Source organism: Xenopus laevis, chromosome 1L (assembly GCF_017654675.1).
Source record: "Xenopus laevis strain J_2021 chromosome 1L, Xenopus_laevis_v10.1, whole genome shotgun sequence".
NCBI lineage: Eukaryota > Metazoa > Chordata > Amphibia > Anura > Pipidae > Xenopus > Xenopus laevis.
In genome coordinates, this window is record NC_054371.1 from 113,481,006 (window position 1) to 113,492,234 (window position 11,229).

Below are 11,229 nucleotides of genomic sequence, written 5' to 3' on the forward strand. Positions count from 1 at the left end.
TTTGATTAAAATGGAGTCTATGGCAGATGGCTTTCCCGTAATTTGGAGCTTTCTGGATAACTGGTTTCCGTATAACAGATGCCATACCTGTAATTACAATTAAAAACACATTTCCATCTTATATACATGAATATTACTTGTCAGTCCCCTCCAGGCCTGGACTGGCAATCTGTGGGTTCTGGCAAATGTCAGAGGGGCTGCTGTAAGTTCCCATAGACAGTCACTATTTATTGGGCCTGTGGGGGACTGCTTGGGCCTCTGTGTACTTAGAATGCCAGGGACTATTGTGAATCCCAATCTGGACCTGGTCCCCTCCATCACCATCTGTAAATCCAGTAAGCAAGTTCTGTTCTCCGAATACATGGGTCCAAAAAACACAGAAGAGGAGGCAATTATTTTTTTTCTGCCAGCAGACCCTATGCTGACGTCTGTGTATAAATACAATAAATACAAATAGAGAGATTTTTAATTGTTTAATTTGTTTAAGTACCATACAAAAATGTAGATTTAGAGTACCAGTTTTAAAACAAATACTGGGTTTACATTAGTAAACTTTTTTTCTTTTTAACAGAATGAGCTTAAAACAATCGAAGCAATTCTAATACAAAAAATAAGCAACACAGGACATTATTAATGCGCACAGATTTAGAAGATTACAAAACATTGAGCAGAGTACAGTTCTTTCAGCTAAATGCTTTCTGTGGCAAAGTAAATAGCAAAAAAAAAAGTGTACGTGTAACACAGTGAAACCAGCTTATTTCATAGGACAAAGTCTCAAAGGATGTATTAGGGAACAGAGAACTAGGTTAAAGAAGGGAGCATCTGGGGTCTTTCAACCAACCCGTGTCCTACTATAAACTCAGCAGAAGGAAGATTGTGACAAATAGAACAGAGTAAGGCAAATTCTCCGCAGAATAGAGTGTTTTCACAGTTAGCTTTAATTCAAAAGACAAAAGGTTAAGTATTAACATATGATAATGAATAGGCCGAGATACACTAGAGATACATGTTTTAAATGTTTAATAGTCTGCAAATATTAACTGGGAGGGGTCTCCAGCAGCATAAGGTTAAATCTGTTATGAATACATATGTTCCAAAAATCATGGCACAAAAGGATGCTACACCTCCAACCTTGCAACATTCAAGTGTGCAACCCACTCCTATTGCAATTATAGTGTTAAATGAATGCTGCTCAGAACTGGGTGACCTACAGTTTATTGTGTGGGGGTAAGGAAAGCAAGGAGAAGGGTCCTATTTAGAGAGCTTTTACTGATATGCATGCCTCAGAATGAACTATGATTTTAACTATTTGGTGGAGTTAAACATAATTGCTTCTATACTTAGTACATATATCACTATATTTTTCTACACAGTGGGATTCCACACTATCTGGTGAGTGACTCCCTCAAGGATAATGACCTGTGGTGCTTTATATTAGGGATGCACCGAATCCATTATTTGGGATTCGGTCCGAATCCCCGAATCCTTTGTGAAAGATTAGGGCAATTACCAAACTGTATCCAAATGTGCAAATGTTACTTCCTTGTTTTGTGACGATTTCCCTCCCCAAATTTGCATATGCAGATTCAGTTCGGCCAGGCACAAGTACTCAGCAGAAGAAGGCCGCATCCTGAACCGAATTCTGGATTCGGTGCATCCCTACTTCATATATTAAAATCTCATGTGATGGGCTCAGGGCAATTGAAGCCTGGAAATGTGCATTTTTTTGACCAAAATCTGTGCAGGACCTGAAGAGGTCTCCATTTTGCTGTTGAAAAACACCAATTGTGATATAGCCTTTAGGTTAGGTTTTAGCCTCATAACCTCTGAATAAAGAGCCTCTTCTTCCTTTTGAAATAAATGGAAACCCTCTCCCAGCCCAGACGCAAAAGCACCTTCTTAAAACCACGCTGTAAACCTTGTCCTGTTGTGTCTTGCTCTTCTTGGACATAGCTTTAGTGCAATTATACCTCATGCTGCAGGAGATACCCAGAAAAATTTGCTACAAAAACACATTTAAATGCAAAAGAATTAAAATAGCTTATAATAAAGATATGTTAATACGTAGTGAAGGAAGAAAACAAAGGTGAGATACACCTTTAAAAAGTAATTAAAACGGCATGAAATGCAATGGCATCATGAATGGAAAAGAGGCAAGTTATGCTGACAAATGACCCAGGCAAAAACCTCAGAATGCACAGGATCTACTATCTCTGTCAGTAGCAGAAGAGATATTTATTTTAGAAGGTGAAACAAAGGCAAAATAGCCAAAAATGTGCAGAGAGCTACTACTATAGTATAGTAAATCCAGGTCACTGAAGAAGTACAATGGCTGCTAGTAACACTACCTATATGGCTGCTATTAACTATACCTAAAGTATATGGCTGGCTAATTTCCCAGATCTGGAACTTTTTTATTTAAAAAAAATGCAATAATATTGCAGCATGTATCTTTACCTGAAAAGTAATATAGTATTATACCAGGTAGATAATATGGATTAACTACAGAAGCATCCAAAGCTATTTGTGGACTTGTGTGCTCTTTAGAAGCCACCTTAACAAAGAGAAAACACTAGGACACTACCACGTTAGTCTCGACTTTAGCCCTGTGGGTGTCCTACACTTCACAAATGATCCTTCAGGAGACCTCAACTATCTGAGTCAAAACATAAGGAAGCTAAACACAAAGTCTTGCAATCAAGTTTGGATCCATGTGGCAAAATGTTATGGTGGGTGTTAAGCAGCTTCTGGACCTCATAAGGGGCAACATGATACTTTAAATTGCCATTCATGTATGCCCATTTTCTATAATATTCATTGCAATCTTCTGGCCTCAAAAAAACAGTCACAGTAAATGGCTATAATCTGTGACCATGACCACAGGTTCTATTGCAAGCTAATAAATTGTCAGGACTGTGCACACTTGTCTTTTAAGTCCAGAATCTTGCATATTAGTCAGACAGAGGGCAGCACATGTTTCAGTTAAAAGAAAAGATACTGGGTTTTATGCAGAGAACACCAGAAACATACATACAGTAGGTCTTAAGGGATTGTTTAACTTTGTGTAGGTGCCAGAAGGAACCCAAGGGTAAAAGTGGTAATTCACCTTAAAATTAACTTTCAGTATTATGCAGACAATGTGCAATTGGTCTTTTTGTGGTTGTCTCAATAGTTTAATTTTTTTGTTCTGTAGCTCGTGGACTTGGAATTTTTACGGCTGTCTGCATGCTGGGGCTTAACTACCAGTAGTTTTTTTGAGTTACAGGCTAGAAATAGGCAAAATAGGAAAGTTTATCATTCAAATTAAATGAACAAGTGGCTAGAGTAGGTCCCACTGCAGCATACTAAAAGCTAATGGCACTAGAGGCTATAGAAACGAAGGCAGAGAAAAAGCCATTATAAGTGGATCTGCAGCCATGCTCTTTTTGTGTAAAATTCACTGACTCGACCTGTGTGCACACAATTTTGGTGAAATCGACTTTTTCTCAGCCTTGTGTGCCATTAGCCTTACAGGGAATTGTCCTGGTCACGTGGTTTGTATCAGAGAAATAAAATTGGCACATCCAGATGTAGGGTGTAGAAATAGCTTATACTTCCTCAAATATTTGTCTGATAAGTGAAATTCTAGCTAGCCATATTTTACAAATAGTTTGTTACTTGACACAATGGGTTTTCCCACTTCTTTGGATAAAGTGTAGCAAATGTGAATTATTTGTGGTCAGAATTTATGACCAGTATTTATCAAATTCATCAAGGGGAAATTATAGAATGTCTCAATGACAGCAATCTGAGGGGTTGCTGTGTGTCAGTGGAAACTGAAGCACCTTCATATATCAACAAGACTCAACCAGTTGGACAGCCATATCTGAGTTCAATTCAGTGGATTTTTTTTTTTTTTTACAACGATCACACTGAAATGTCAGTGGTTTATTTTCTCATAACTGTAAGCACTGGTTTAACAGAGCCATAACTGATATCCTAGTGACTGAATCCAAAACATAAAAAAGGGGGTTCCTTGCCTCTTAAAAATGTTCAGAAAATGTAGCAAACATGCAACAAAAAGAGCATAATGAATGTAATTGTTCATTGTGGTAATGTAACCCCTGTAGTGCAAACAGAGTGGAGGTGGTGGGGAATATTTATAAAGCAGGTCTTTATTTTTTGGATTACATTTTTACAGCTTAAGAAAGGCCTGTGCAAATGGCCAACAAGGTCACTTTTGTTCAATTTATCTAAATAAGGAAATATAATGCCTTCCCCTCCTTTTACAAGGCCATGCAACTTCACCAATAGTTCTGAAGACAATGTTCATATTCTAGTGGGGGGGACTGGAAGTGATTTAGTTGAAAGTAGTGTGAAACAGTCCACGTGCCCCTCTTATGACTGGACCACCGAAACTAATGACATGATACAGAATGCGCCCAGCATGTGTTATAATCTTGAGTACATCTGACTACCTTGATATTATAACAAAAGGACCCTAATCATTACAAGAATAAATCTCTATTTTCTATAAAATAAAAAAAAAGACTGCTTTTGCTTTCTGTTGGAAATACCAGTCATTAGATTTACGTGTCCCGTGATAAAAATTGTTTCTTAAGAATTTGTGTCTATAAACAAAACGCAGAGGTAAAGGTCCAGTTGGCAGGAGGAAATGAGTGTGTGTGCTTGGAATGAAGGAGAAATGATGTACAGACAGAGAAAGACCAGCATCTACTTCTAGTTTAGTTACATAATAAACAGTCATTAAAAAGAGCGATTACTAAATTGCAGAGGCATTTTTTTTTAAAGAAGACTTTAAACAACAAAGTAATTATCTTTCTGTCTTAAAGAGAACATCCAGCAACCCCCTTTATCAGAGGGAAGTCAGAAGCTGATAAGATCAGTTTCATTATTAAGGACATTTAAACAAATTAAAGATTTTTGCTAAATGTTTGTAGTTAGAAAAGTGTTTCTCTGCAAAATCCTGTCACTTTGGTAGGACTTTGCAAAAGGTGAACATCCCCATTAGTCACTTAATGGGGAATCCCAGAATGACATGTGTTAGATGGAAATCTCCATTTCCCTCTTCACATTTGCAGCAAAAATGTGGGGGTGCCATATTTAACTGCATGGCATCGACTGCCCTGAAGGCACTCTGTGTAAGCAGTCAGCAAACTGCGTAGTGAAATCTCTGCAGATGGGCCGACTGTGCCATCTTCATGTTTCACTTTTTCTACCTCAACTTTTTTTTTCCGCCCACAACCCCAGGCAGATATTGAATGTACACATCTCATACCACAAGAGAGAATGGAGTGCTTTCTATGGCGTAGGTCTTCAGATTGTGATGGGTTCATTTGTCTGGTTTTATCTCCCCCTTGTCATCTCAAGCATATCAGAAATTCAAGCAGTGCCCAGTTCCTTAAAAAGATGCAGTTAGATGCACTAGTTTATTTAACTGCATGAAAATCTATTAAATGGCAAAAACAGAGCTCTGCGATTATTTAATAAAGGGGATGAAGAAGAGCTATTAAGGGTCATGTGGAGGTGAAAGGTTGTAGAAAGGTCACAGTGCAAAAAGTGAGGTATATAATATAGGGCAGGCACCCACATGCCAAAAAAGTACAACGTCTATGGACATGAAGCACAGGGTACACTTGTGCCAATCATGGCTGATATAGTGCTAAAATAAGGGAATGAATGCAACTTTAATCATGGATCGAAATTTAAAAGAGGATTGGGCATAGACTGAAGAAAACAGCAGAGACTGGCTTTATGGGTGATTAATGATCCCTTTCACATAACCTGCATGCCTGCTTTGAGTAGCTTTGATAAAGTTCTTGAGACATTTTTATGTCTATTATACTATTCCAAAGTTATTCTTTAACAAAGAGAGCAATGGCGGTAGCCATGTTATCTTTTTTTCTTCTGGTTGATTTTTTTTCAAAGCACACAAGGTAGGTGATCTATAACTATATGCCAGAGGTGCACAGAAGACTAGCTGCTTATCAGAATTCTTTTGGCCATCCTATATCCAGCAGTACCAAAGACCTCCATTCTTGGAAGCCCTTACTGTAGTGGGTAAAGGTGATTCAAAGCTAGAAATCAGAGGCTCACCGAGGTGGAGGAGCCAATACTGGGTAGGACAATGTGACATTTAGGGCATCGTTGTGTTGTACCAGAGAAGTGTGTTGGTAATGCAGGACCAGTTCCTTCAGGGAGGAGTAAAGGTAATACGGTTCGGCGAAGCCATATCCAGTAACGGTCTTATAGATCACACAGTGTTTGGTGTCACCATCCACCCTGCAGAGGATAAACGGTATTCAGTGAAAGACAATGGCAAATTGAGGGAAATCAGGATACAGTTTAAACGCTCCAAGAAATAAAGGTTGGTAACCAATATATTTCATTTACCAAGTAGGTTTTGAAATAACAAGCAACGGTATGGGAAATCAAAGGCATGTATGTACAGTATAAGAAGGGGTGGGGGGCAGGGGCATATGATCTGCTAAAGAAATGGAGAGCTAACATAAGACAAACAAAAAGGTAAATAGGAATGAGGGGTACAACTTTTTTCTCTAGTAATACTTACACTACTGAGCAGGCATAGCAACCTTTCTGACGACTCTCTCGGATAAGGAAAGTTCCATCTGGCTTACTAGCCAGCATCTCCACAGCTTGTTCACGTTTCATCTTCCCCATGTACCAGGTGTGCTCCTCATTGTGTGGGAGGTCCTCATCATCCATCATGGAGTACGGGCTGTAGAAAAGAAGAAAAGGATGCCAACTGCACATTACTAATTAAGCATAAACAGAGGTAAGTCCAAAGTCCAATTTGGCTTTAAGATATATAAAAAAATGCTTGTATATTGGAAATCAAAAGGGAAAAAAAGGTGAGAGGCATGGAGGGCTAGAGGATATCAAGATGTTGGCAGGAGGGTGAGAGGTCTAAGAAAACAAAGTAGACAGAGAGGATGCATAGTTTGGGAAGAAGTGCAGTAGATAATGGTACACAGATCAAGGAGCAGCAGAAGGAAACAAAGAGAGAGCAGAGGTCTAGAAAGGAGCAATAAGGAGGTAGCAGAGTTGAGGTAAACCAAGCTTTTTGGAAGGTATTTGGCTTAAGGATAAAATAGTTAAGTAGGCACTAACAAAGTAATTTGTTCACATATTGGTAAGGTACATGCAACTTCACTTATTTTGTACTTCTCATGTCCAACAGCCTTACAGCAAATCACATTTAGTGTCTAATATAGTTGTTTCACACACTAATTCTCTTTGCCCACTACAAGCATGACTTCTCAGTGATTCTTTGAAAACGAAAGGGAATCTAATGCAATTGTTGACATTCTGATACAACCTTTTTCTGTGAAAAACTACAGAGGTAAAAACACTACATGTATAGGCAAGTTAATCGTCTCATGAGAAAACAGACCATAGTTCAGGTTCAGACTAGCAATGTGCCAGTTTAATTTCTATAAACCTTAACTTTGGTACAATAAAGCTCCTTCTCTACCACCCAGAGGTGGCCAAAATGTTGCATTGGGATGTATGTGTGTCTGTATATATACATATATACACACAGAAAAACACACACTAGTGTATAATAACACAAAATTAGATCTTTTCTACAAATTTGCAATGCAATCTAAGGCAAACGATGCAAATGCTGCCAATATACATTACTTCTGTAAAACAAGTAGCAGAGTAGGAACTAATACAAAACCTTTGCTTTATTTAATTTCTATTTTAAAATAGAAGGTAGTTAAAAATGCATAGCACTATTTTTATGTGAAAATAACTGTTTTACAAAAGACAAAATATTTCCTGATCATAGAATGTTTCAAAACAGACCACTGCATTACGGGAGGACACTTACTCTTCAGTATCATTCTTCGTGTCCAGCCACTCGCTGACATCTTTCTGGCGAGCACCCTTTTCTAGCAACCACCTAGATAATTAATGATTGGGCAGTTAGTGTTAGTCTATACAGTACACTGTTCCACAAGGTGCAAAATCATACACTTATTTGTAACTGTTACAAAGACAAGCTGTGGACTGTTTTTGAGAGATATTTGAAAGCTAACATCTATTAATATTATAAAAGTTTATGTGTAGTTAGAAGGAGTATGATTAAGATATATTTCATTGATAATGTCTTCCTCCTGATACAATTCTGACACATATACCTAACTAAGACACATTGTCTACATACAAGTTTCCTGTTTTGTTAACATGTAAAAAGCCCATAGGCGCCCATGTATCCTACGTTTCATTAACGAGTAGTGATAAAAATCTGAACAGCTTCCAAAGTTCAGTCAATAACTCAAGTTCATGATGTGCACACTCCTCTCATGCATGCCACAATCTAACTGACTGAACTCCATCATTGTGCCATGATTGGACCCTGATGACTCGCACCTTCACTCCTCTACTCTTTGTTTCCTGGTACCTTCACAAACTGTAAGGTGAATTAACACCCCTAAAATATTTTCCAAAGGTGCAGGAAGTGAAACAAATCTGATACAGTTGAAAGACTGTGATCTCTTTATCAAATGGCATGTCACAGTTTGCAATCACCTCACACAGCACAGACATTTGGACAAACATTCACATTCTATATACTTCATGTCTCTGGGAAGAGACCTTAAGTGGGGTTAGAGTTGCCACCTTTTCTGGAAAAAAATACCGGCTTTCCTATATATTTATCTTTTTTCCCTATTAATAACATGTGGATCAACCATAATTTTTACCGGCCAGGCTGGTATAACGGCCAGGTGGCAACCTTAAAAGGGGTTTGCAGTCAAATTATTTTGAAAACTTGAATTCTGATGTACATACAAGAGGTACTGATCTCTGATTTTGCGTAGCTGCATCAAGTCAGGCTTCAGACTGTTCATCTTCTTGTCAATCTCCCGATTTTCTGAAGCTTGTTTCTTCAAGTCTTGCTCTAATTTCAATTTGCTATCATGTATCTCGGTCACCCTTGACTTCAGCTTCTCAGAATTCATCATTATTCTAAATATGGAAATTAAGAAGTAAAGGTTTTATACAGCACAAGTGCAGCGTTACCCTGCCTGTTACAAGCACTAGTGGTTTACAAGCACCAAGACTATTAGCGCTACTATAATATGGCTTTGCTCATTGGTACCTCTCAATCTCTTTGTTGTTACCCTCTCTGCGACATTTCTCCATGTAATCCTTGCTGCAGCGCTCCTGTGTGAGACACTGTTCCTCAAAAATTTTAATGGTTTCTTTAAAGGCTTCAATGGCTGTACGTTTCATCTGCAGCTCCTGGAAAAGAGAAAGGGCAGGTCAAAATTAAACTGAAAAAAAAAAAAAACCTAAATTTGATGCAGACAGGAGCTCCCAAGTAAGTACCTGTGTTGTTCTTGTGTATTCTTCATACAGGGTATCAAACTCCACGGTCTTGTCTCTGAACTGTTTGTTATATACTTTCAACTGCTCCACAACTGCCTCCACACTGTCTTCCTTGACAACCTGGTCCTAAAATAAAATAAAATTTGAATTCAGGTATAAGGCAAGAATCTCTGGAAGGAGCCTCTAAAAGATGACTGGAATATGGTGGTCTAATGCCTTAGTAAAAAAAAAAAAAAAAGAGGCATTTAAAACAAGTGGGCTGAAGAGAAGCCTGGAGATCATTTTATGTTAATACTATAGAATACTATAGTAAAGTCTAGAGCAGTGATTCCCAAAGTGTGGGGCTAGCCCACTGGGGAAGGGGGGCTTGAAGCAAAGGCAGGAAAGCTCAGTCTAAGGACTGTGGTCAATTTTAATGGGTTTCACTGCAGGGGAGTGCAGGACAAACGCTTTCTATTTTTTCACGGGGCTGTACTCAGATACATTTAAGTGCCGAGGCCCCTTAGGAAGATTAGATTGCATTACTTTTTGTGCTTCCCTGTGGTGCATTAAAACTAACAGGGGAATGCAGGGCAAAACACCCATCTGTGTGAGCCCTAAAGGCCAATTTGGGTTAGCACTGTGAAGAGTGACCATTTACTTGTCTAGATATACCTAAAATTCCAGTCTGAAGTAATTTAAGGTGCAATTCGGGGTGAATATGTATTTGGTGTATTTGACTACAATCGCAGATAAGGTCTGTACATTGTCAGGAAAACAGGAAAAAATGGAGATGAAAGGTGATGTGCAGGAGCAATATAAAACTTTGGAGGAGATCTAGGACACCAATGAGACCATGTAATGGAACCAAGGAAAACTCAGTAAAATGGGCATTTGTATATTACAGAAGAGGTTACTATAAACTTCTGCTCACCTGCTGATACTTGGACATGGGATAGAGTAGTTTGGTATCCAATTTAGCATTATACTGGGCTAGAGACTCATGCCGGTAGTGATTGATGAGAGCCATTACAGAAGTGAAAGTCAAGGGCTCAGAAAAGCCATACATGCCATCACGGTGGAATATCTTGATAAGCCTGTTGTTTCCACCCTTCCTGAATGGAAAAGAAAGAGAAGGAACTGAACAATCTACAGGTAAGAGACCTTGTGTGGCAATACAAAAAATTGTTAGCTCCTGGGAAGACACAGAGGGATGCAAGTATTTTTTACTCCATCCTAATAACACCACTTTAACATTACCCACATATCATATACAACAGTGTTCTCAAGACTTTAAAGTCAGTGCTTTATGTAATAGCCTTACAAAATTTTACAAAAAAATTTTCATTTTTGTTATAGGTCACTAATGCACTACCTATAGTTGATAATAAATCGACAGGGTTAAAAATTAAGGCAATAAATGGTGATCTATCATATTCCATGCCCTACTACTAAAACCAAAATGGTATATGTTTAAATCCTTCTCCTTAAACAGACACTTGGAATGTTGGTTCATCTGGAATATTATATTTTAATTTAACATCGCTATTTTCTGTGTACTGACAATGGATATAAGATAATGATGTTATAGTTGCTTTTGTCCTGTTTTGTTCATAACTTTAACATGTATTTAGATAAAAAAAATAATACTTTAACAATAGCTTATGATCTGTTGTGATATTAATGATACAAAGTGATTTTTCAGGTTAGAGAGGGCCTTGAAAAGTACAAAATGTAAGCAAAAGATCAGAGAAAGGGACTGAAAGAAGCATCTGCTTTTTCCATACAGTTTCATTTCTTCCCAAAAGTGGCTGACTGACATGAGATTTCCATGCCATGAATTGGCAGGAAATGACCTTTTCATGAACAGCAGTTGGAACAGGCCATAAT

The 11,229-nt window shown here is 38.2% G+C and overlaps 1 protein-coding gene across 7 annotated transcripts in view; it reads right to left on the reverse strand.

The window, feature by feature from the left end:
- Positions 1-460: 460 nt before the first annotated feature.
- Positions 461-11,229, reverse strand: part of pik3r2.L (phosphoinositide-3-kinase regulatory subunit 2 L homeolog) — a 56,102-nt gene continuing 45,333 nt past the window's right edge. For all 7 annotated transcript variants that reach the window (XM_018255715.2, XM_018255698.2, XM_018255687.2 and 4 more), the window contains 7 exons: positions 10,274-10,454; positions 9,361-9,486; positions 9,131-9,273; positions 8,821-8,997; positions 7,859-7,930; positions 6,572-6,739; positions 461-6,282 (listed from right to left, as the gene is read on the reverse strand). In XM_018255715.2, the coding sequence (XP_018111204.1) occupies positions 6,093-6,282; positions 6,572-6,739; positions 7,859-7,930; positions 8,821-8,997; positions 9,131-9,273; positions 9,361-9,486; positions 10,274-10,454 (1,057 nt within the window). In that variant the 3' untranslated portion in view covers positions 461-6,092. The remainder of the gene's footprint in view (positions 6,283-6,571; positions 6,740-7,858; positions 7,931-8,820; positions 8,998-9,130; positions 9,274-9,360; positions 9,487-10,273; positions 10,455-11,229) is intronic.